This window comes from Pyrus communis, chromosome 15 (assembly GCF_963583255.1).
Source record: "Pyrus communis chromosome 15, drPyrComm1.1, whole genome shotgun sequence".
Classification (NCBI taxonomy): domain Eukaryota; kingdom Viridiplantae; phylum Streptophyta; class Magnoliopsida; order Rosales; family Rosaceae; genus Pyrus; species Pyrus communis.
The window spans coordinates 21,900,539-21,926,989 of NC_084817.1; the positions used below are offsets into that span (position 1 = coordinate 21,900,539).

Here is a 26,451-nt window from a genome sequence, read left to right on the forward strand (position 1 = left end):
AGCCCTTTGGCCCTTTTAGATTCCGTGGGACCCTCTCAGATTTCACAAGCCCTCTGACCTAGCCCTATGTTAGAGACGATTTTCAAACTATTTTCGATCCTCTAAACCCTTCGGTTGGAGATGACCTTAATAGCCTGAACAACCACGACCCAACCCTGGGACACCTTACTGGGTGAAATACCCTCAGCAAATCTACTAAACAGAAGTGACCGCCTCACAGAAAACCCAAGGCAAAACCAACATCGAAATACCTTCAAAACGAAACCGACTAAGAGGGAACAGGAAATAACGATAGATACAGCACCCCTCTATCAACAAAACTCGCAATTAACCAAGCAAACAGCCAAAACGCATCCAAATGAAGACAGATTCAAGAAGAAACTCACAACGGAGGTCTCTCACAGAGGAGAGAGTTCTTACCGTATGTTGAGTGTGTTTTTGTTTTGGGGTCATTCAGTCTTTTTGCATGTGACAGAAGGTTAGAATTCAAAGAGGGCAAAAGCGTTTTGAGTTCCCGTTCTGATACCGCCCACGCCGTCTCACTCACACGTTCACCCCCGTGAGTTTCCTCGACCCCACCTCGTCCAGCTTGATTCGCCCAGGTAAGTTACTGTAGCTACTACCTTCCTCATCGTAACTCCATTTTAGTAAGACCCAGAAGCTAATTTGGGCAATTTCGTTACTGATTCGATGTTTTGTGCACAGACGCTCTTGCTCTTCATCTTCTCGACCAGAAAAAAAAAAAAGCTCAACAGGTTCTACTTCCTCTCGCATCTCTCTCTCAATAAAGTTTACATCTTTGTATTGAAACGCATGCCAACTTTTCTGGGCTCTGTTTATTTTCTATTTTTGAGCTCACGATTCAGCTGCCTTGGAATGTGATATCTGATATCTGGGCGGTTCTGGTTTGTTGTTGGATTACACAAAACTGCAGTTTTATGATCTGGGTTTCCTTTGTTTTGCATGACTGAATCAATATATGATTGTTTTTTTATTAGACTCTCTGCAGATATTCCATTTTGTTAGTAGACATAGTTTTTGCTACTAATTGTGTCCTTATCAATGCACGTATCTGATATTTTATTTGTTTGAATCCTCTTTTGTTCCATTGTCGATTTTCTTGATGCTTCAATTGTGTCTCTTTTGCTATTACTTTTTGTTTGATTGATTATAATTTTGTAAAGTATTGTTTGGCAGTTTTTAGTACCAATTCTTCAGCTAAATGTGTACGGAAACGCTACAATATTATTTGTTTTACCATACCTATACACAGCAATTTTTGAATCAAACGTATGCGTTTTAATGTTTGGTGTTTGATTCAACAGCTGTTTCAAAGTGCTACAACTCTTGGATTGTTTTAGTATATTTTTTTTTTAAAGATTCAGGTAAAAAAAAAACGAACTGAGCCCAAACCGAACTAGAACTGAACAAAAAACCGAAAGGCACCGAACCAAACCAAACTGAACAGTAATTTCAGTTTGGTTTTATATTTCGGCAAAAAATCAAACCAATTGGAACCGAACTCACCCCTAGTGAAGTCCATCCGGAGAGAGAGAGAGAGAGAGAGAAAGAGAGAGAATGGCTTGCAGTGCAAGTGTAGTCCACCAAGCAATGGCATCCGCCATAGCACAGCCTAACAAAGCTCATCCTCCACCCTCCTGTGCACATTTTTCTTTGTCTTCCAATTCAAAGTCCAAGCCTTTCAAGCTCCTTCGATCCTCCCAATATTCTTTCGCGTCCACCTTCTCCCCCTCTTGCCCGCAAACCGTAGTTCCCTTTTGTCCCAGCAGAGTTCCCAATTTCCTGGTACGCATTTACCCTCCCACCACAATTTCTTGTTTTATTTGTTTTTTTATTATTATTGTTTAATAGGTTGTAGGGTGTGGCAAGGCGGAGCCGCTAAGAGTAATGATATCAGGGGTTTTTGTTTGCCTAAGATTTAATAGATATGCACATAAAGCAATTGATTGATTTTGGATGATTGTATGCGTACTGTGTGTACCTTTGTGACGCTAAAATTTGAGGCCGGAGAAGTTTTCAAATCTTAATGAATGTATGCCATTGTTTACTTATGTTACTACTTGCCACTTTATGTCATGATTTTCTCATGACGAAAAGCAGATTGAATCTAGTCATCCTCCTATCTGCAGTATGGTTTAGTGCATGTTGCTGCTGGAGATTTACTTAGAGCGGAAATTGCATCTGGGAGTGAAAATGGAAGGCGTGCAAGGGAGTACATGGAACAAGAAAAATTGGTTCCAGATGAAATAGTTGTCATGGTGGGGAAAATATAATTATTTGTGCTAACATATCGTCATGCTAGTGATGATTTCTTGGTTTTAATCCTGTAGATGGTGAAAGACCGCCTATTGCAGCCAGATTCTCATCTCAAGAAAAAGGTTGGCTTTTATATGGGTACCCTAGGAGCTCATCGCAAGCAATTGCTCTTAAGGAATTAGGCATTAAGCCGCATCTTTTCGTTCTTCTTGAAGTAAGGGATTTGTTTTTGCTGCTGTTGATGTTTCATTATTGTTCTGGAACACTGTACACACATCCGTTTTTGTCTTCCACATACCCGTTTTTATTTCCCATACATTCCTTGTTAATTTCTATCTTTTGATATTTTCCAATTCATTTGATACGACTGCCGAAAAGGGTGTGTGAGAGATAAAAAGAGATTTATAGATAGCACCACACTATTTGTTTTTGTGAGCTAATTGTTAGGTATTTATTATACTTTTTATTCCTTTTCAGTCTTAATTTATTAGGTATTTCTTATCAATTTATATTGAATATATTAGCTGCAGACAATGTATTTGTATGCTTTTCCTGCAATTTGACTTTGTTCTTGAATAAAAAAATAACATTCAAAGCTAAACCAGCAAATGCCAAAAAATTAAGGAAACAAAAAAGTCCAATATATGCATAAAATTTGGAAAAATGAAAAGAAAATGTATGGTTTTTGCTCAACAACAATTGACGATGCTGTCGCACCATTACATCGTCACATAGATTCAGTCGTGGAACTGGAACGAGAGCGAGAAGGGCGTTCCAAAAAATAAGCCAACGCTGTTTCCAAGATACTTACAATGTAAGTCATGGATGGCCTGTTACAACCTTGTAAACTTACACAGTCCGCTGCCAAGTAGCCAACATATGCTGCTGCCTCTATTTCAAACGGCGTTGGAGCTGCCATTCTTGGATCCAAAATCCGGTGTATCTCGTCGCTCACAATGTACGGCACGGCAAAATCGACAATGTTTCTTGGCATCCCGTTCTCATTTTTGTGTACTGCGTTGTAACCGGATAACAATTCAAGCAACACCACTCCGAAGCTATAGACGTCACTCTTGGTCGTTAGGTGTTGAAGCCTGTAGTACTCTGGGTCGATGTACCCAAATGTGCCAGCTGCACCAAGCGAAGGGTGCGACTCTTCATCCTCCGGCCGCATTAAAGACAGGCCGAAATCGGATACCTTGACCCCTAATGTGTCATCCAGTAGTATGTTGGATGACTTAATGTCGCGGTGTATGATTGGCGGGACTGCATACTCGTGCAGGTACTCAATCCCTCGGGCTGCGTCAAGAGCCACTGTGATGCGCTTGGCCCATGAGAGCAAAGGCGAATGTGGGAGCTTGTGGAGATGGTCATGGAGGGAGCCATTGTTCATGTATTCGTACACGAGTATTCGCTCTTTTGCATCCTCGAAGAATCCAAGTAATCGAACCAAGTTCTTGTGGTTGAGGCGTGAAAGGGACCCAAGCTCGTTTACAAAAGCGTTGTCGTTGTCTTGCTGGCGCTTTGTGCAGCCACCAACGTATGATGAAGAGACTGACGTCTCAGCACGCTTGATGGCTACTTGGCGACCGTCATCTAATGTGGCGTAGTAGACAGAACCGTAGCTGCCTGTTCCGATTTTGTTTTCTTCAGAGAAATTGGAGGTGGCTTCGAGTAGTAGTTGCAGTGGAAATTCCTCCAAGGAAGCCCCATTGGCGCCCATGCTCACCACATGGCTTAGCCGCTTCTCTAACACTGGTGGCCCTGCCGTTGCAGCTGCACCTTGCTCGGCTTGTAATTGGGGCTGCTCATCCAAGGGACCCGAGTCATGAACACGGGATCCTCCAACTCTAGTTTTGCAATACTTGAACACAAAGAAACATACCGACAGCACCAAAGCTAAGAACCCAACACAACCCACTATAAGAAAAGCAATCATTTTTTTGCTCCACTTACTGCTTCCTGATTCTGATGGCGATGGCAAGGGCATGGGCACTGGCAATGACACCGGCAACTTTTCATCATCATATTGACAAGGTTGGCAGACTTGATATCCTTGTTCACAGAATCTACCATAGCCTGGCAATGGATTGCTGCATGGTGGACATTCACTTGTGCATGGACCCGGCTTCACATCACGTCCGAATACCAGGAAATTGTTTGAGACATCGAAAATTGGGTTGCCCCAACAATACAAGGAAAAGTTGGATGATGAAACTCCGCAGAAGATGCTGCGTTTTGCTTCAATTGCGGTGAAGTAAGTACCTTTCAGAGTCTCAGGCAAGCTGAAATTATTTTCCCCCCAACAGACAACTGTTCCATTAGGCCGGAGAGCGCAACTACGGTTTTCTCCCAAGGCCAGAGATGTGAATCTCCCTTGAGGTTTCTCACCCTTCATTTCTCCCCAGCAATCCAAACTGTTATCGACCAATAAGATGGCACACGCATGACCGAAACCTGCACTCACTGCTTTGTAAACATTCCTGCCACTAGCTCTAGGCTCCTTCCCAACCACTATATAATTGCTTCCTAAGCAAGTAACCTTTCCGATTTGTGATACCCCGCATACAAAACTTTCTCCCACCGCAATGCTTGAAAATCCGTACTCGTGTCTACTGATCCTGCTATTGTGAAACCAATGCCATTGCCAGCATTGGAGGCGACTACGAGTACTAGTCGTCCCATTCTGAATAAGTCCGCAAACGTGAGAATTTCCGGCAACAAGTTGCGTGAGAGGTGGACCGCGGTAGATGCGCTTGTGGGACCAGTGCGTGCCATTAGCTGAGAACCTCCAGCAACTCAAAGTAGAATTAGTATTGGAGGAGGAAGAAGATGGTGGGGGCCTCAAGGCGCATAAGAAGCCATCTCCGGCAACTATAGCAGTGAAGGAAGAAGAAGCATTCTTGTTGAGAGGAATTTGAACGCCGCCGCTGCCCCCATTGCTTCCACTTGAAGTTGTAGGAAACTTAAAACCAGTACAATTGAGAAAGGATTTCTCGTTTTGGGGATGTATGAGTGCACAGATTAATGTCTGATTAGAAGATTCGGAAATCGACACGGCGGAGTAGGAGAGTGAGTGAGGAAGGAAAGTAAGCAAGGAGAAGGTGATGAGGAGAAGGATTAAAGAATAAGAAGCAGCAGCCATAGTCGGCAGAGAGAGATTTGATAGTCAAATAATTGGGGGGCGGATGCAGAAAATTTCATTGGAGAGGAAGGAGCAGAAGGAGAATTAGAGACATGGGATTGGTTAAATTTGTGGTGTCAACTTCAGTTTAAACGTGTAGAAGGTGGACGAGTAGGGGAGAGAAGACCAAGACCAGAATAATCACACGGTTTTGAGAGAGTTTTTGAGGACCAAAGACTAATTCTAGAGAGAGAGACCAGAGTGGGAGTGGTGGAAAAACTGGATTGTGTTTCCGTCACACTGAAAAATCTCTTCAAGCGTGTGAGTCAGAGACTCAATTACGTCTAACTCAACAAAGGATAGTCTTGTTTGCTAAGCTTGATCAAAATAGGAAAGCAAACTTAATCTGAGCTAGTAGAAGAAGAAGCAGGAAAGACTTTTAATCCTGCTAAGAATAGGACGATCAACTGTCAAAACTTAATCTTATTTACAAATAGGAAAGCAATAAAATATGAGAGCCGCTTAGTATTACAGTTGAATGAAATATTTACGTTTAGAAGTGAGTAATTCTAACTTTGAATTTTATAAATGACGAGTTTGTAATCAATTTACTTTGATATAAATATATTAATGTATTTCTAAATAATCACATCTGAACAAACTCTATAATTTTGTTTTTCAACCAAATATGTAAAATCACGTCAACAAAAAAAAGCTCCAGCATCCTCTTCAAAGGTAAATGTCAAACTTGGTAGCTCATTCTCTCTACAAATTTACAGACCTCTTTCTCACTCTTCAACTTAAGTTTTTTATTATTACAAAATCAAATATTGTGTTACGTAGCAGACTTGGGAGAAGACAAAATTTTATGAATACAATGATGAATAAAGAACAATAAAATAATCAAATTTGAAAAGTCAATTGAAGATGCTTTCAGGTTTCTTCTTCTTCTAATGTAGAAATTATACTCATAACATGCACGTTCACGTGTGATGATTTTTTAAACTTTACACATGAACAACACAAATTATATGACGTTGTCCAACACAAATTATGTGACGTTGGGCATCACACAGGGGCAGACTAAGGCATGTATATAATCTCTCTCTCTCTCTCTCTTGTCTAATATAATCTGAACTATTGACGTTTCGGTTTTCCACTTGGAAAAGAATTGAGTGAGTTTTGCCCCCTCAATTAGAATTTTGCTGCACTGTGCCACCTATGGTCTACCTTCCGCCTATTTTTTCCACCAAAAAGTTGCGCAAGTTTCGCAGGTCAGCCTTTTTTAAGGGTATTCACTATTTTGAGTTCTAATTTATCGGTACGAACTCTGTTGAAAGGGTTATGTGAGAAGTACATGCAATTCTTTGGAAGAAAAGCAGAATAAAGTGTTGTAAAAATTGTGAAAATGTATACCTATATGCTTTAGCTAATAGTGAGGAAGACTTGAGAAGAGCTATGTTGTTGATATGTGAGGTTTTTCAAAGGACAATCATTTCATTTTTTGTAAACCTTCATGGATGTGGCTCTATATAAAGAGCACTTCATGTGTGATAACAATACACATCAAAGAAAAGAAGTGAAAGCAATAATATCATTATCTCTCCCTTCCTCTTTTTACTTGCAATCCTTTTGTGTTATAGTTACGAAACTAAACAGTGTGATATTTTGCACCTGTTTCGCTCTTGTCCCTAGCAAAGGTTATCTCTCTAACTTCTCCTTATTTATAACACGTTATCAACACGACTCTATAACCTTAACCAGTTCTCATCTCCCTTCGTCGAAAAATGCTTCCTCTAAGGATTTTACTATTCTTCTTCCTCCTCTACCTCACTTGCTTGATGTACCCTCGCCAAGATCTGCTAGCACCGTGCCTGCTCCTAGTTCTCAAAATTACAATTACTTATATTTTTTATTTCTTGTTTGGTGTAGCTCCTGATTGCTAACCTAGTGTTTATTTATGTTAATTTTGCTGCGATCAAAGATGGTGTGATACAATCGCCCATCTTGAACTGCAAATTTAATGTTACTGCAATTTTAGGTGGTGTGGTATAATCGCCCACCCCGCTCTGCATATTTAAATTTTCGTACTGCTTGAGTGGTGCGGTATAATCGCTCATCCTATGCTATATTGTTTCAATGATAGTGGTGCGGTACAATTGACATATATATGAAGGTCCCAGAAGGACTTAAGTTGCCTAAAACGACTAACAAACCACGAGGTATGCTCTCAATCAAATTAAGGCGATCATTATATGGGCTGAAACAATCTGTACGAATGTGGTATAATCATCTCATTGAGTATTTGATCAAAGAAAGATATACCAACAATGTCATTTGCCCTTATGTGTTCATTAAGAAATCAAATTATGAATTTACTATAATGACAGTATATGTCGATGATGTGAACTTAGTTGGAACCTTGAAGAGCTTAATAAAACTGCTGAATATCTGAAAAGTGAATTTGAAATGAAAGACCTTGGAAAAACAAAATATTGTCTCAGCCTGCAAATCGAGCATTGTGCTAATGACATTTTGGTCCATCAATCAGCTTACATTAAAAAAATCCTGAAGCAATTTGGCATGGACAAGGCTTATCCACTCAGCACGCCAATAGTCGTTCGTTCTCTGGACATTAAGAAATATTCATTCCGTCTAAAAGAAGATGATGCAATGGTCCTTGGTCCAGAAGTACCATATATAAGTGCAATAAGTGCTTTATTGTATTAGACCAGATATAGCTTTTTCAATCAACTTGTTAAAAACTTATTGCTCTACTCTAACAATTCGTCATTGGAAGGGAGTCAAAGATGTTTTACAATACCTTCATGGGACAACATACATGGGTCACTTCTACTCAGAAAAATCCACAAATGACCAGATCCTTGTCGGATATGCAGATGCTGGTTTTCTCTCCGATTCGCATAAAGCCCACTCACAAACTGGATATGTGTTCACTAATGGTGATACATCAATCTTATGATGCTCAACAAAGCAAACATTAGTTGCTACATCTTTCAATCACTCAGAAATACTTGCTTTACATGAAGCAAGTCCTGAATGTTCTTGGTTAAGATCAATGATCCATCATACCCGGAATTCATGTGGTCTACCTTCAAAGACAGACACTTCAACTGTCATTCATAAAGATAATGCAGCATGTGTTGCCCAAATGAAGGAATGATTCATCAAGGGCGATAAGAATAAATACATATCTCTAAAGTTTTTCAGTGCACATGAGCTTCAGAAAGCTAAAGTTATTGAAGTCAGACAAATCCGTTCCAATGAAAATCTGGCAGATCTATTCATCAAATCTCTACCAAAGTGCACGTTTTAGAAGATAGTGCATGGTATCAGATTACATTGACTAACCAATCAGTTAAATTTGAAGAACGCGGAATCAAGGGGAGATACATATCAGGAGGAGCATCCATGATACATGCATGTTGTACTCTTTTTCCTTCGACTATGATTTTTTCCACTGGGTTTTTCCTATTGAGGTTTTAATGAGGCAACATAAGCATACTTAACACTATATCAACAATCCAAGCAAAGTTGTACCATTTTCCTTAGCTACGTTTTTTTTTTCCCACTTGGTTTTTCTGAGCAAGATTTTAACGAGGCAACTGATGTTGATAAGTGGGTATCCAAGGAGGAGTGTTGTAAAAATTGTGGAAATGTATGCCCACATGCTTTAGTTAATAGTGAGGAAGACTTGAGAATAGTTGTGTTGTTGATATGTGAGGTTTTTCAAAAGACATTCATTTCATTTTTTGTAAACCTTCGCTGATGTGGCTCTATATAAAGAGCACTCAGTGTGTGATCACAATACACAACAAAGAGAAAAAGTGAAAGCAATAATATCAGTATCACTTCCTTCCTCTTTTTGCATGCAATCATTTTATGTTATATTACGAAACTAAACAGTGTGATATTTTGCACCCCGCTTCGCTCCTGTCCCTAGCAATGATTATCTCTCTAACTTTTGCCTATTTATAACATAAAGTTAGTTGTGGGTTGCCCATTGCAATAAAATTTAAAACTGAGGTGGGTCACTCAATTCTCTCTGTCCGGGTTGAAATTTGCGGCTAGACCTAAAATACAGGTGCTATTGGTGTAATTTGCCTTTTACATTTTAACTTCTGCTGGCAACCGTTTGGACGAGATTGCGTAATGTATGATGAAAATAATGTATTCATTTGATTGCGGATTATCGACATTCACTGTGTTATATAACTTGGAGCGTACTTCTGTTTGCTTCAGATTAATGGAAGTGTTACCAAGGAGGATGTGTTTGCCGAAATCGACAGTGCGCTGACGAGACTTGTTGAGAAAAGAAAGGCGACTTCGGAATCTCTGGCGGCATAGAAGGTGTAGTGCTCCTATTCTTACAAGTTTATATAGTTCCAAGTCAGTAATTTGTGCACAATTTGGTTGTAGGGATATGCTTGCAATGTCCTGCAAAGGAAAACACAACTTCTACCATGTCCTGTGGAAAGGTCGGCCCAAAAAATGAAATTAAGTAAATTACACTCTGGACCACTGTTATTTTCAAGGATATCGTGAATCAAAATTGGAACAGTATGGAGAAATATTGTTCTTTGTTTTTTTTCCATACAACGGTCGCGTTTTATTTTATTTTAAATTTCCTAGAGAGAGTGGGTCAATCATAATTAGGTAAATTACATTAAAACTTTCAAGAATCGTAGTTTGGTACGATTTTTTGGTAACATACGGGGGTGCACAACCTCAAAACTAGCCCAAAAACTATAACAAACAAGGAGAGTCCTAGGGACGTAACATATCGTCAAATAAATTATATTGATACACAATAATCCGTATTATAACAATATAGCTCTGATTAGTAAGGTCATCTGCAACTACATTTTTCTTTTGGTACACGTTAATTAAACGTCTCATGTACAACCTAGTTGCATCGCTCAAGGATATGAATATAAGAAGGGTTTAGGGCTTTGTTTTGTTCAAGTAATGAAGATTGAAGAGATTGGTAGCTTTATTTGTTTGGATGGTGCTATCCACACATTTATTTTTGTCTTCCACATACTCGTTTTTATTTCCCACACATTCCTTGTTATCTTCTCCAATCCATTCGATCTGATTGCCGAAAGGAGTGTGTGAGAGGTAACAAATGGTGTGTAGACAGCATGACGTTGTTTATTTTTGTGAGCATTATATTAAGTATTTATTATACTTTCGCTTCCTTTTCAGTTTTAATTGATTAGGTATTTCTTATCCATTTATACTAAATATATTAGCTGCAGACAATGTATTTGTATACTTTTCCTCCAAGTTGACCTTGTTCTTGAAGAAAAAAATAACATTCAAAGCTAAACCATTTGGATGAAACAAAGACCAAGTTGAAGAAAAGAAGGGTTCATGGCTTGAAATCCAGTGGTTGCAATTTGTTTGCAATTTGTATATATATACAGTTTGCCTTGACTAACCAGCAAACGCCAAAAAAATTAAGGAAACAAAAAAGTCCAATATATGCATAAAATTGGAAAAATGAAAAGAAAATGAATGGTTTTTGCTCAACAACAATTGACGATGCCGTCGCACCATTACATCGTCACGTAGATTCAGTCGTGGAACTGGAAGGAGAGCGAGAAGGGCGTTACAAAAGATAAGCCGAGGCTGTTTCCAAGTTACTTACAATGTCAGTCATGGATGGCCTGTCACAACCTTGTAAACTTACACAGTCCGCTGCCAAGTAGCCAACATATGCCACTGCCTCTATTTCAAACGGCGTTGGAGCTTCCATTCTTGGATCCAAAATCCGGTGTATCCCGTCGCTCACAATGTACGGCACGGCAAAAACGACAAGGTTTCTTGGCATCCCGTTCTCATTTTTGTGAATTGCGTTGTAACCGGATAACAATTCAAGCAACACCACTCGGAAGATATAGATGTCACTCTTGGTCGTTAGGTGTTGAAGCCTGTAGTATAAGAAAAGAAGATCTTTTATTATTTCTTTCTTAATGAGAAAGGAATACAACTTAGTTTATATACATTTGTCTAATTAGGCTTAGTAACTAATTATACTTAATTTAATCTCTTAACACAAAGATTAGTTACAAGACTATTATAACCAAAAATTACAGTTGTAAAAGCTATTAACTATGCGGTATCCCTTTACACCCCCTCAAGCTAATCGGTGGAGCACCTAGAGAAAGCTTGGACCGGAGATAGTGAAACCGTGACTTGGACAGAGACTTTGTATGAATATCAGCAATCTGATGCTCAGTATTTACATACAAAACTGTGATGAGATCTGCAAGAACAAGCTCCCTGATATAGTGATAATCAATCTCAATGTGTTTCGTATGAGCATGAAACACGGGACTGGAAGCCAAAGAAATGGTAGACACATTATCACACCATAAGGTAGGAGTGTGAGATAGTGGAAAAGTAAGATCTTTAAAAATTTTACAAATCCATGTGATTTCGGCAGCAGTAAGAGCAAGAAATCGATATTCAGCCTCAGTTGAAGATCGTGCAACCGTTGGCTGCTTTTTAGCACTCCAACTAATGAGATTTGAACCTAAGTAAACACAATAACCAGATGTTGATCTTCGATAAAAAACATAGCCAGCCCAATCAGCATCCGAGAAGGTTGTAATGTGTAGAGAACCTTTTTTAAACCAGATACCTTGATCGACAGAGCCTTTGAGAAACCGTAGAATACGTTTGACTGCTTGGAAATGATTATCTCGGGGGCAATGAAGAAATTGACACACTTGATTAACGGAAAAAGAAAGATTTGGCCGTGTCCAAGTGAGGTATTGGAGAACACCAACTATGGACTTGTACTCCTTGGGATCAGACAACAGATTGCCGAGATGATCTAATTTAGCAGTGCCAAGTGGAGTGGCACAAGGTTTACAACCTTCCATTTAGTTTTAAGAAGGAGATCCATATCATATTTGCCTTGGGACAAGAAAATGCCTTCAGATGAGCGATGAACTTCAAGGCCAAGAAAATAGTGGAGAGGCCCGAGATCTTTAACAGGAAACATAAAACTGAGCTTGTGAATGAATGCTTGACAGGAAGAAGCATTTGGTTCAGTGACAATGATATCATCCATATATACTAATACAATCACAAGATGAGGAGAGGTATGCACAAACAACGAACAATCTAATTTAGAATTTGCAAAACCAGGGAGAGAAGTGCATGACCCAATTTGTCATACCAGGCTCGCGAGGCCTGTTCTAAGCCATAAAGAGACCGATTGAGCTTGCATACAGAGGAAGGTTGAGAAGCATCAACAAAACCAGGAGGTTGTTGCATAAACACCTCATCTTTTAGTGATCTATGCAGAAACGCATTGCTAATATCAAGCTGATTTAGGAACTAATCATTCTGAACAGCAAGAGTCAATAAGATGCGAATAGTCACTGGTTTAGCAACATGACTAAAGGTTTCTTTGAAGTCAATACCCTTTAGTTGGTGAAACCCTTTGGCTACAAAACGGGCCTTGTATCGATCAACTGTGCCATCGGGTTTGCGCTTAATGCGAAAAACCCATTTACAACCAAAAATGTTTTGATGAGGAGAAGAGGGGATAAGAGTCCAAGTACCTGTGCTTTGAAGAGCTTGAAATTCTTCTAACATAGCTTGATTCCAGTAAGCATGTTTGGATGCTTGCAGATAAGTAGTAGGCACAAAGTTATCCATAGCAATTGGATGTTTGGTTGCAGAGAGCGCTTTAGGTTTAAAAATACCGGCTTTGGATCGGGTAATCATAGGATGAGAGTTGGGGGAATATTTAACGGAGTTGGAAAGAAAGAACTGGAGGACAAATGTAAAGATGGAGGGGGAGGAGAAGGTGGAGAGGAAGACGGCAGAGATGAAACAGGTGATAAAGGTGGGACTGGTGATGCTGTAGAGGGTGTTGGAGCATGTGAAGAAATGGGAAATGGAAGAATGAAGGTTGAAGAAGAAGGATTCGAGCCTTGTGACTTTGAAGAAGGCAAAAGATCATGTGCATCATGAAAAGGGAAATGCCCTTCATTAAACAGAACATGTCTTGAAATATAAATGCGCTGAGTTTGAATATCCAAGCACCGATATCCCTTATGCTGAGGACTGTAACCAAGAAAAACACAATGGGTGCTTTTGCCATCCAGTTTAGAAGAAGTGTACCGTTTAAGCCAAGGATAGCAGCTGCAGCCAAAGACCTTCAATCTTGAATAATCTGGAGACTTACGAAATAGAAGTTCCTAGGGAGATAGAAATTGGTAATCGATTGATGAGATACAGGGCAGTTGTAAAAGCTTCAAACCAGAACTGATGGGGAACTCGAGAAAAAGCCAAAAGAGTCCTTGCAGGCTTAGTGAGATGCATGTGCTTTCGTTCTACACATCCATTCTGTTCTGGTGTGTGAGGGCAGCTATATTGATGAAAAATACCATTGCATGATAGAAAAGAATTGAACTGCGAGCTGGTAAATTCACCCCCTGAATCTGATCTCAAGACTTTGATTTTATTGCCAGTCATATTTTCTACATAAGCTTTAAAAGAGACAAAAAGAGAGAACACCTCAGATTTATATTTCATGGGAAACATCCAGGTATATTTTATAAACTCATCCATAATTAACAAGTAGAACTTGTAGCCACTAACAGGAGGAATGAGAGATGGACCTCAAACATCACAATGGAGCAATTCTAAACTAGTAGAAACGGAACTTGTACTAGAAGAAAAAGACAACTTGTGATTCTTGCCTATAACACAATCAGTGCAAAAGAAAGATACAAGTTTGTCACCACTGTGAGCAAGATTATGCTTATTTAATATTCTTCGAAACATAGCAGAAGATGGATGACCAAGTCTTTTATGCCATGTTTGCAACGATTCTTTGGTACTGAAGAATGTAGAATGAGGAGCAGGAACAGTAGAGAGACCATGAAAATGATAGAATCTGTCTTCAACTGGACCGCGAAAAAACGTCATCCTCGAAGAACGATCCTTGATTTCAGAACCATCAGAATTAAGGGTCAAGGAACAATGGTTATCTTTCAAGAATTGATAAGCAGAGAGCAAATTAAATTTCATCAGTGGAACATGAAGAATGTTACTCAATCTGAAATTAGCAAGTGGTGTTGAGACTGTAGAATTACTAGTGTGATGGATAGCCATACCTTGTCCATCACCAATATACACCTTGTCTTCGCCAGAGTACGGATGTGGAGATTGGATAGAAAAAATTGTCATTAGTGATATCAGAGGTGGCACCCGAGTCCATTAACCAAGTAGTTGGAGATTGTTTAGAACTGGTGTGAGCACACATAGCAGCTAACTTTGCAGGAGGAATTCTGCCAGCAAAAGCAGGGTTCATTCTCTCATAACAATCCAGAGCTTCGTGATCAAAGGAGTTGCAAATTTGACAAGGAGTTCTGCCACCAAAACTATTGCGACTAACACCAGGATTTTAGCGATGGCCAAAGTTGTTATTATTCCTATAATTGCCATGAGAACCCCGAGAATTGGAAAAGTGACCACGAAAATTGTTGAAATTCTTATGAGCATTACCACGGCGTTGAAAATGACCGCGACCACGATTGTTGTTAGAAAACTTTGGTGAAGGATTGAAGAATGACTGATGAGCCGCATAGGCTTGAGGAAAATTGTAAAACTGTGGTGTAGGAAGAAGTGGAGGTTGAGACTGCGCAGCAAAAGCCTGAAAAGGCTCAGAAGCAGAAGAATTTACACCTTTTTTCTTGCGAAGCATAAAAACCTCCTTGTTGATCAGCAATCCATGAAGTTCATCTAATGTTGTGGTCGAAAGACGGAGCATGATTGAGTCGATGAAAGACTCATACTCATTAGGCAGTCCATTGAGAGTAACAGCAATCAAATCATGATCACTGACAAGAGCTCCAGCAGCCATTAACGAATTAGCAAGGCCTTTAATTTTCTGCAAATAATCAGAGATAGAGAGATCGCCTTTGTGCAAGGAGTGAAGACAAGAACGAAGTTGATGAATGTGAGCGGCAGAGACTCCACCAAATCAATGCTCAAGATTCAACCATAGATCTCGAGCCGATGTGATACCAACAGTGAAAGGAACTATATCCTCAGAAAGCGTAGAATTCAAACAAATCAAGATATTCTGATCTTTTTCATACCAAATCTCGAAAGCAGGATTCAGAATATTGTGACCAGATGCATCCAGAACATAAGATGGCGGACAAACTTCAGAGTCATCAACGATGCCGGTCAGTTTGTATCGTCGAAAAATCGTAGCAAATAGAGCTTTCCAGACGAGGTAATTATCACACTTGAGCTTTGTAGGAACCATGCAGCTAATATTCTGAACAGTTATGGAAGAAATTGACGAGATTGAAGAAGAATTAGGGTTCATCGGTGCAAAATTGGGGAAAGAATTTGTAGGATGAGAAGGAACAAATTCAGGTTGTCCAGGAGAGGAAGTTGAAGACGCCATGGCCAAAGATCAAAGAACGAAGACGATCAAGAGACGGTGGCGGAGGCGGTGGCCAAAGAACAGAGATCAAAGGATCGAGAGGTGGTGAAGCAGAAAAGGCTCTGATACCATGTAAGAAAAGAAGATCTTTTATTATTTCTTTCTTGATGAGAAAGGAATACAACTCAGTTTATATACATTTGTCTAATTAGGCTTAGTAACTAATTATATTTAATTTAATCTCTTAACACAGAAATTAGTTACAAGACTATTATAACCAAAAATTACAGTTGTAAAAGCTATTGACTATGTGGTATCCCTTTATGTAGTACTCCGGGTCGATGTACCCAAATGTGCCAGCTGCAACAAGCGAAAGGTCCAACTCTTCATCCTCCGGCCCCATTAAAGATAGGCCGAAAACGGATACCTTGACCCGCAATGTGTCATGCAGTAGTATGTTGGATGACTTAATGTAGCGGTGTATGATTGGCGGGACTGCTTGCTCGTACAGGTACTCAATCCCTCGGGCTGCGTCAAGAGCCACTTTGATGCGCTTGGCCCATGAGAGCAAAGGCGAATGTGGGAGCTTGTGGAGATGGTCATGGAGGGAGCCATTGTTCATGTGTTCATACACGAGTATTCGCTCTTTTGCGTCTTCGAAGAATCCAAGTAATCGAACCAAGTTCTCGTGGTTGAGACGTGAAAGGGACTCAAGCTCGTTTACAAAAGCATGGTCTTGCTGGCGCTTTGTGCAGCCACCAACGTATGAGGAAGAGACTGATGTCTCAGCACGCTTGATGGCAACTTGGCGACCGTCATCTAATGTGGCGTAGTAGACGGAGCCGTAGCTGCGTGTTCCAATTTTGTGTTCTTCAGAGAAATTGAAGGTGGCTTCGAGTAGTAGTTGCAGTGGAAATTCCTCCAAAGAAGCCCCATTGGCGCCCATGCTCACCAAATGGCTTAGTTCTCTAACACCGGTGGCCCTGCCGTTGCTGCTGCGCCTTGCTCGGCTTGTAACTGCGCCCATGCTCACCAAATTTTAATTTATAAATTCTCCCACATTATCATGTTTGTAATTGAAAATCCCAAAATTCTCTCACTCAGATTTATGCTTATATTCAAATTCAACATTATTATATTAAATATGTATCTTCAAATTTAAAATTTACCAAAAAAATTTCAAACTTATTTTTTCTCCATGACCATCATATTGCAAAATTGTAACAAATGAACATTATATTGCTCTGAATGCAATTTTAATTTCATTGGGTACATTCTCTCTCTTGTTGCATAATCCCTGTACCCAACTTTTTTTCTATACTACCATTGTAGCTTTTTTCTTCTAAATTTTTTTGCACCCATATATGTACGATTTATATAGTATGTACCCTTAACTAATTTGGTATTATGGTTTGCTTTCATTTTTCTATTCTTTAATCATTTTTTACATTAAGAATTTATATGGGTACATTGTTTTTCTTGTTTTTGTCACATATGGGTTTTAATGTTGAAATTGTATATGGATACATTCTTGTGAATTACTATAATTGTACATGGGTACATTCTTATAGGAACATTTATCTTTTATCATGACATTCAATAAAAATAATAATTCTTTTCTAATGGTGGAGTTTGTTGTTTAATCCCATTCTTATAAGAACATTTATCTTTTATCATGACATTCAATAAAAAAACAATTATTTCCTAATGGTGGAGTTTGTTGTTTAATCCCATAAACGTTAAAGTTCAAATCTTATGGGATTTTATATCCCATAAATGTGGTAATTTATTTTATTTAATTGCTTTAAATGTTCGGAAAAAAAATTGCTTTAAAGGATGTCTATATTACAATATTTAATATAATGTTTAATTTAAAATATAAAATAATTGACATGGAAATTGATTAATGCTAATATGTTGTTGTGTACAAAATCAAAGGACTTTGATCAAAATCTAAAAAACTAATAGGATTTCAATCAATGTATACTAGTGATTAAGGACTTCATCCAAAGTATCCTTTTATTAAAACTAAAAGAAAGCAATAGTGTTATATTTTGCAAGTAGCAACTAATTAATTAAAGTTATTAAGTTAAAATAAACTTGATGTTTTGAGCCAGAAAAATAGCTTAATTTTGGATTTCCTAAATTTTCTTGCCGGTATAAAAATAAATTATTTAGGCTTTGGATTAGTTTTGTTTTCTTTTTTTCAATAATCAAAAAGTAGTTTTTAGCTTATGTAGTAAAATTAATCAAGCAGAAGGCATTCATAAATTGAGAAATTACAAAAATGAAGAAAGAATTAATCCAACAGAATCGAAAATAATATTTAGAGTTAACCTAGAGAGAGGTGAGAGATGATTAGATTAGAGTACCTGATGATGATGATCAGATCGAAGTGAGTGCTAGATCATGTGGCGGAGGAATTAGCATCAAGTGTCGGCAGCCAATGCCTCATCACATCTGATGAAGAACCAGTTAACAACAGGTGGGAATTGGATCAAACAAACTGAATTAATTTGGTGAACAAATTATACAGAAGAGAAACAGAAAGAGCATGCTATGATATAACTCTACTTTGTGTTTGTTTGTTTGTTTGGTTGGGTGATGGGATATATGAACAAGTGTTGTGCATGCATATGGTGATGGTCCATGGATATGGATGGAGACTGGAGAGATGATATCTGACATTTCCTTACTACCCACATGTTTCTTGCTTACTAAGTTCACCACTCACCTCTCAGTAATCTTTCAGCTACCTAGGCACTAAATAATTATATGTGTGTGTGTATATATGTATGTATGTATGTAGGTATGTATGTATGTAGATGTCAAACCCAGGAAATTAAGCTCCAGCAAACTCTATAATTTTGTTTTTCAACTATATGTAAAATCACGTCAACAAAACAAGCTCCAGCAACCTCTTCGAAAGTAAATGTCAAACTTGGTAGTTCATTCCCTCTCTACAATTTTACAGACATCTTTCTCACTCTTCAACTTAAGTTTTTTATTATTACAAAATCAAATATTGTGTTACATAGCGAGTTGGGAGAAGACAACATTTTATGAGTTTCCCAAAAAACAAAAGGAAAAAAAAAAAATATATATATATATATATTTTTTTTTTTTTATGAATATAATGATGAATAAAGAAAAATAAAATACTCAAATTTGAAAAGTCTATTGGAGATGCTTTTAGGTCCCTTCTTCTTTCAATGTAGAAATCATACTCTTAATACGCACACTCACGTGTGACGAATTCTCAAACTTTACACGTGGACAACACAAATTATGTGACGTGGAGCACGTGTGAGCGTTGTGCGTCACACAAAAGTAAACCTGCCTATTTGGGAAGCCCAATAGTCACATGTGTTTCACTTCTAAAGTTTGATAGGTGTTTTGACACGCCTCAACCCCATTATCTTAATGATACATGGATGACACGTGCTAGCCGACACTCGAGAGTGACGAAAGCCATAAATATATGAATATGCAAGAATATAAGAGAACCTATAATTCAAAAGTTATATAACAAATAACGGTGATACTGAATATAGAAATGCTAGGAGACCATAATAAGATTCCGAATTAAAAATGAGTGCAACGGAAGGTCCAACGATCACAAATCCGATACAAAAGATGCACAAATATGTCCAGAGCACACTACAACACGAAAGTACGAGTGAAGATAAGAAATCAAATTACAATTAACATAAGGAAATCATACACAAATGGAAGGTCACAAAGTCACTGGTAGGGAAATGCCTCGATGCTCGGGTCGTATTTCTTGTCACTATGTCCTGAGGGGGCGCAAAAACAAAAGGTGAGTGGACCATAATTGATACTAATACTAATAATACTCAAAAACCCAAATTCTTTCTTAACATAATAACCCCTTGTTTTGAGAACACATATAATACTACATACAGGTTTTTCTAAAACTCTAGCATGCAGGAAATGTTCGCAGCCGTAAAATCATCTCTAAAAATGATATCAAAGCGCCCGAAGGCAAAAACCAAAAATCTTATAACTCAAATCAATGATAAAATACTAGGGGTATCATAGTTGCCCGAAGGCATAACCTGTCCATCACTCGAAGGTGAAGCTGTACGACACTGGGTTACACCAGTGAAGAAACATGGTAGGTCCCATCACCCGAAGGTGAAGCCGTACGACTCTGGGTTACGCCAAAGAAGAAACATATCTATATATATAGCATAACACACCGACACTGGTTTCGCCAACGAAGCTGGGGGTATAACATAAGTATCCTCAACTATGTCCTATGGCCATACACTAAATATCCGTGATGTGTGTATATATCGTATGATAACCCACTAGATAATCACCGAAAACATATCTCGAAAACATATCTGATAAATTGGATCGGGTTAAGGTTATTGGGTCAAGGCTTTGGGCCAAGTTTAAAGGATTGGGTTTGGGCTAGGATTAGCGGATTGGACCTGAGTTAATGGGTTACTAGATTGGGCCGGATGACAGGTTGGTTTTGGGCCTAGTTTGGGTTGCGTGTCGAATAGACCCGAATTAGCTCGCGGGTCACCAGACCCATCGAAGAAGAAAACCAGGATTTTTGGGGACTTTGGCTAGGAAATTTCCCAGGCTCTGATTTGGGGTCAAATCTCCACCATTTCCAATGATTTTTAAACCAAAGTGAAGCTAAGGAATAAGAGAACTAGAGTTTACCAATTTAAGGGTTGACCATGGTCGGAGTTGGCCATAAATTGGCTCGCAAGCCATTTGGTTTCACCGAAAATCTGGGAATTCGAAGAAAACAAGCATGCATGAATAGATAGTCCCAAACTCAACCCCAAATCATCACCAGACAAGATTTAACCCCTGAATATAAAGGTTAAACTAGAAATCTCACCTAGTATTTGAGGATAGAGCTCGAGGCTCTCGGCTTTAATGGTGGATCACCCTACGATGCTCCGATGTAACATGCAAGACCAAAATCGTGTTCCTTGAGTCTCAGTGATATCTAATATGTGATTTTGGGGTTTGATTTGTGAAAGGATTGATTGAGGTGAGAGCAAGGGTGAAGCTCTCAGAGCTTAGAGAGAGAATGAGAGAATTTGAGAGTTAGAGAAAGTGAGGTTTGTAGAAAATGAAAAGAAGAGAAAGTTGTCACGGGAGCAGGGGAAAGAAAAACAATGTGCCAGGTTACAAACCCAACACAGGGGTATTTTCGTAATTTTGCATGTAATTTTTTAAAATGAGTTGTTACATGTTCTACGTGTTGAGAGTATAAATCTTACATCCAATAAATAAAGAACCTTGCACGTTCTTAAATGAAACCAAATCACTCATAATACGAGTTAATTTCATGTTGAAATCTTAACTTCTTTTATTGAACAAGGTAAAATGACACACACAACACCACCACCATCTTTGATGATGCAAGGCAAAACACTATTAAAGTAATGTTAGATAGACCAAATTTGTAAACTATATGATGTGTCACAAATAAGAAATAAGCATATTAATCAACACTTAAGTAGTAATGCAATCATCAACAACCAAGTCAAATGATTTACAAAATTTAGTTTACAAAATTGGTCTCACTAGCATTACCCGTAAACATAACAGTACATTTACTAAGCATATATATGATTTTAAATTCTCAACTTACATGACAAGCATTATAAAACGAAGAAATTAACACTACGTATCTACCTTTTGAACTTCGCAATTAGCTAGCTACTGCTAAAAGAGACAATTCATCAGTACTGGGTGAGAAATCCTTGACATTTTCGTCGTTACAGGTGTTGTTTCCGGACCTGAAAGTGCAAGGATCAGCAGCCGTAAGCATCTTTATAACATCCCGCATTGTCGGGCGCAAGGACGGTAGCTTGGTAGTGCAGAGAACAGCAACCTTCAAGACCTTGATCATGTCGTCCTCGACACATTCATGTGCTACTTTATCATCTAGAATCTTAACAACCGCTTCACGGTCACTCAGATGCTTTGAAACCCAGTAAACAATATCCTTGCCTTCACCGTAATCCTCTTCAACTGGTCTCCTGCCAGTTACTAGCTCGAGCAGCACCACACCGAAACTATACACATCGCACTTTTCGTTCACTTTAGCAGTATATGCCAGCTCTGCAGGAAATTAGTTCAAAAAGTTTGAACACATGCAGGTTGTGAAGATTTTGGATACAATCCCAAGTGAATTAAACCGGCAAAAAAAAAAAAAAAAAATTTAAAGCAGCATCAAATCTGGTGAGCAGATCAAAATTCTAGAGTTGTAGAAGTTGTCACCGAGCAATTGCTTAACGCGTGGTTGAAGCAAGAAACCAACGCTAACATATGTGACGTGAGTCGTGACTAACAGGTTTCCGATACATTCTATAAGATACGAAGTATAATTATATATCATAACAATGGAAGGATAAATGTATGTGGTTTCGTAGATTTGAAACTCACCAGGAGCAATATAGCCATGTGTGCCGGCGAAGGAGCTGTAATCACAGCCCTTCTGAGAGCTTTCTGCAATCTTTGCAACCCCAAAATCAGCAACTTTTGCCTCATAATCGTCGTCGAGCAGAATGTTAGTGGATTTAATATCTCTATGAATTATAGCTGGTGAACAATCATGATGCAGATAAGCAATGCCCCTAGCTGCTCCCAAAACAATCTTATACCTCTGGCACCAATCCAATTTGGGCTCCCCGGTTTTAATATCTCTGTGAAGCGCTTGAAATAAATTACCATTTGCCATGTACTCAAACACGAGAACACTAGATCCGCCCATCGCTGAACAAGCGTATAGCTTCAGTATATTTCTATGCCTGATCTTCCCCAAAATGTCCATCTCTGCGGTCAAAAGCTTCATGCCATCTCCTTTCCAGAGTTGTTTGACAGCCACCGTGCCACGACCTTTCTTCAAATCTATGCGGTAAACTTTCCCTGTACTGCCACTTCCAATCAAATTTTCTTCTTTCAAATCGCATATGTCATCTGCATCTATTTCCAACTGGTGGAAAGACGCAAGTTTCCATTTCAGATCTTTCTCCTTCCCTGCATCCAAATTATTTTCTCTGTCAACTGCCTCCCCAAGCTTGAAGTTCTTATAACTGACCAGCAGTAATCCAGCAAAAACAGCAACCAACGCCAATGCTATAATCGAGAACAAAACCAGTTTATTTTCAAGCACCTTTTTTTTATTCAGCTTTTCAGTACACATGTTCATCCCAGAATTTGTACGTGTTCTGGAATATTGATCAATGCAGAGTCCCTTGTTTCCATCAAAGGCTTTGTCTCCTCCCATGGTCAGAAGATCAGATGGTACCCTTCCGGATAACTGATTCCCCGACAAATCTATAGAACTTAGCTTCAGTTTCACCAAAGTTTCGGGAATCAAACCCGTGAGGTTATTTTGCGAGAGATTTAGAGAGTTCAAAGAGCTTATTAGTGATAACGTACGTGGGATATTACCAGTTAAAGAATTCGAAGCAAGATTCACGTCCACCAACTTATCACAGTATCCCAATTCTGATGGTACCGATCCTGTCAAAGAATTGTGTTCAAGATGCAAAGATGACAGCTGCTTTAGAGCACCAATTTCGGAAGGTATTTCACCGGAAAATTTATTACCACTCAGATAGAGCCTCTCCAAGTTTGATAGGTTCCCAAGTTGCGGAAGATTACCAGAGAAACCATTGTTCTGCAATTTCAACTGATTCAAGCTGGTAGAAAACCCAATGCTGGGGGAGATCTCTCCGCTGAAGTCGTTATCACTCAAGTCAATCATTGTCGCGTAGGGAAGTGACCAAAACTCAGCTGGAATCTTCCCAGACAAATTGTTCTGATTGACTCTCAGCCTCTCTAGAGATTTACATCGAACGTAAGAGTCTGGCAGCTCCCCAGAAAAATTGTTGCCCAAAGCAAGTAAGAATTGTAACCTGCCCTTTTCACAAAGAAACCTTGGGAAACCACCCGAAAACTGATTCTCGGATATGTCAATGCTTTCCAAAGGTGAGAATCTGCCAAAATTGGTTGGAAATTCCCCGGAAAATCTGTTTTCATAAATTGAGATTGCAACAAGGTGTTCCATATCGCCGAACCCAGCAGGGAATTCCCCGGAGAAATTGTTCCCAAATAACTGAAAAACCACCAAGTTCTTGAGATTTCCCATCTCCGAAGGCAACTTCCCATAAAACTTGTTTGATGAGAAATCAAATTCCCTTAGGAGGGTGAGATTAGCGAGCCCTGGTGGGATTTCCCCGGTCAAATTGTTTCGAAAAAGCTCAATCTTATTGAGTTTTTGTAGCTGGGAAATCGAGTTGGAGAGCTTCCCAGAGAGCTTGTTCTTCGACATATCCAACGTCTCCAATGCCTTCATTTTGTAAACAGATTCCGGAATCTCTCCTCTGAACTGGGAATTCCCCAGATGGAGCCAAGTCAAGTTGGTCAAGTTTCCAAGCCCCTCAGGGATTTCACCTTCATCAAATTCATTTTCCCCAAGCCCGAGAGAATTCAACGCAGACAGATTCCCCACCCATGATGGGAATGCGGCGGAGAAGGAGTTTGTAGAAAGATCAAGAATCTCCAATTTTCGGAGGGCAGAAAGATCCGGGATTGCTCCCACCATTTTGTTGCCAGTGAGATTCAAAGTTTTGAGATTGGCACAACCAGTGACTTGGGCAGGAAGCTTTCCTGTAATGTTGTTGCAAGGCAGCGAAAGTGTGGCGAGGCTGTCAAGAACACCAATGGCGGGCGAAATCTCACCCGAGAGGGACTTGTTATCAAGAGAAATTCCAATCACTTTCCCGCTAATCCGATCACAGGCGACTCCGAAGAAGTTGCAGGGCGACCCATCTGCGGTCTCTTTCCAGGAATCGAGAACATTCAGAGGGTCTTTGAGTTGCCTCTTCAACTCAAGGAGGGCTTCAGCTTCCGTTTCAGTTCCGACCGTTAGAGGCATGCATGGCGGGAAAAGCAAACAGAGGAAGACCACAGTCGGCAGCAGCAAGTACAATGCCATTGGAATGTAGTAATAGGTTGTAGTAGGGGTAGAATGGTCAATTAGAGACGAGGGCGACCACCACCACTACCCCATGCCGACGCCATTCTTTGGACTTGAACACGTTCCGAAGAAGCTTAAGGAAACAGCTGTGCAGAAAAAGCCCACAAGTCATTGTCCCTGACTGCATTATCTTTTTAATTTATAATATTAACAAAAACTCTATTTTTACCATTTATTTATATCATTATTTGTCTTAACTTTTTAATAAAAACGAAACCAACATGTTTTGATGAACTTACACGTATTAGAGAGATGGTACAAATGACGGTATAAATAGATGGTAAGTGTAGCACTTACTAATAACTAAGCTTTCTAGCCAAAATAAACCTGATATTGACATAACTCATCACTTAAGTTCCTGAGATTTATCCATGCATTTGTCACACTATGGAGCAATGGTCGTTTTGGATAATTCCGTTAGAACTTCCGCCCCTTATTTGACGCTTTAAACCATTTATTTTGTATGAAAGTTCTAAACATATTATGCAAAAGAGTTTTTGCTTCACATTGTGACAAGACCGATATAAATACACACTGATTTTTAGTTTAGAAACTAAGGCTCCAATTGTGCCAAAATTCATGAAACAATGCTCTAATTTCATCGAATTACTTACTTAGGACTTAACTAATTTACTAAAACTAAAAGAAAGCAATACTGTTATATTTTGCAAGTAGCAACTAATTAATTAAAGTTATTAAGTTAAAATAACGATGTTTTGAGCCAGAAAAATAGCTTAATTTTGTATTTCCTAAATTTTCTTGCCAGTATAAAAATAAATTATTTAGGCTTTGGATTAATTTTGTTTTCTTTTTTCAATAATTAAAAAGTAGTTTTTAGTTTATCTAGTAATATTAATCAAGCAGAAGGCATTCATAAGTTGAGAAATTACAAAAATGAAGAAAGAATTAATCCAACAGAATCGAAAATAATGTTTAGAGTTAACCTAGAGAGAGGTGAGAGATGATTAGATTAGAGTACCTGATGATGATGATCAGATCCAAGTGAGTGGTAGATCATGTGGTGGAGGAATTAGCATCCAGTGTCGGCAGCCAATGCCTCATCACATCTGATGACGGACAAGTTAACAACAGGTGGGAATTTGATCAAACAAACTGGATTAATATGGTGAACAAATTATACAGAAGAGAAAGCAAACAGAAAGAGCATGCTATGATATAACTTTACTTTGTGTTTGTTTGGGTGATGGGATATATGAACAAGTGTTGTGCATGCATATGGTGATGGTCCATGGATATGGATGGAGACTGGAGAGATGATATCTGACACTCCCTTCCTTGCTACCCACATGTTTCTTGCTTACTAAGTTCACCACTCACCACTCAGTAATCTTTCATCTACCCAGGCACTAAATAATTATGTGTGTGTATGTAAAACCCAGGAAATTAAGCAAATAAAAACGAGAAAAACAAGCGAGACAGACAGCGGAAGGTGGAGGAGGCAGAAGAGATAAGCAAGGACGAGAGAGAGAGAGAGAGAGAGAGAGAGAGAGATGAGTAATAGTGTATCTACGTGACTGATGCGAGGGAGGGAGCCCA

The 26,451-nt window shown here is 39.0% G+C and overlaps 3 protein-coding genes across 4 annotated transcripts; all 3 read right to left on the reverse strand.

Moving 5' to 3' along the window:
- Positions 1-217: 217 nt before the first annotated feature.
- LOC137716892 (serine/threonine-protein kinase-like protein CCR4) lies at positions 218-5,504 on the reverse strand. Its single transcript, XM_068456247.1, has one exon. It carries the CDS (start codon positions 5,420-5,422, stop codon positions 3,005-3,007), a length of 2,418 nt encoding a protein of 805 aa, XP_068312348.1. The 5' UTR covers positions 5,423-5,504; the 3' UTR covers positions 218-3,004.
- A 10,615-nt stretch (positions 5,505-16,119) lies between these two features.
- LOC137717192 (serine/threonine-protein kinase-like protein CCR4) lies at positions 16,120-16,875 on the reverse strand. The gene has a single exon (XM_068456490.1). The coding sequence runs from the start codon at positions 16,873-16,875 to the stop codon at positions 16,120-16,122; it is 756 nt and encodes a 251-aa protein (XP_068312591.1).
- Positions 16,876-21,351: 4,476 nt separating this feature from the next.
- Positions 21,352-26,451, reverse strand: LOC137717352 (receptor protein-tyrosine kinase CEPR2-like). 2 transcript variants are annotated; one of them, XM_068456683.1, is made up of 4 exons: positions 26,081-26,451; positions 25,874-25,961; positions 22,293-24,980; positions 21,352-21,968 (listed from the first exon to the last, which is right to left on the reverse strand). In XM_068456683.1, the coding sequence occupies exons 3-4, from the start codon at positions 24,850-24,852 to the stop codon at positions 21,556-21,558; spliced, it is 2,973 nt and encodes a 990-aa protein (XP_068312784.1). In that variant the 5' UTR covers positions 24,853-24,980; positions 25,874-25,961; positions 26,081-26,451; the 3' UTR covers positions 21,352-21,555. The 2 variants fall into 2 exon arrangements, with proteins under 2 accessions (XP_068312784.1, XP_068312785.1); XM_068456684.1 differs by having other exon boundaries at positions 25,874-26,451.

What these genes read in the sequence shown, in the direction of transcription:
- LOC137716892 (XM_068456247.1), bottom strand. Translation starts at nt 5,422, where the DNA reads ATGGCTGCTGCTTCTTATTCTTTAATCCTTCTCCTCATCACCTTCTCC.
- LOC137717192 (XM_068456490.1), bottom strand. Translation starts at nt 16,875, where the DNA reads ATGGGCGCAGTTACAAGCCGAGCAAGGCGCAGCAGCAACGGCAGGGCC.
- LOC137717352 (XM_068456683.1), bottom strand. Translation starts at nt 24,852, where the DNA reads ATGGCATTGTACTTGCTGCTGCCGACTGTGGTCTTCCTCTGTTTGCTT. An exon ending in ACATGGCTATATTGCTCCTG is followed by an intron (nt 21,969 to 22,292) that starts GTGAGTTTCAAA and finishes AATTTCCTGCAG; the next exon opens with AGCTGGCATATACTGCTAAA.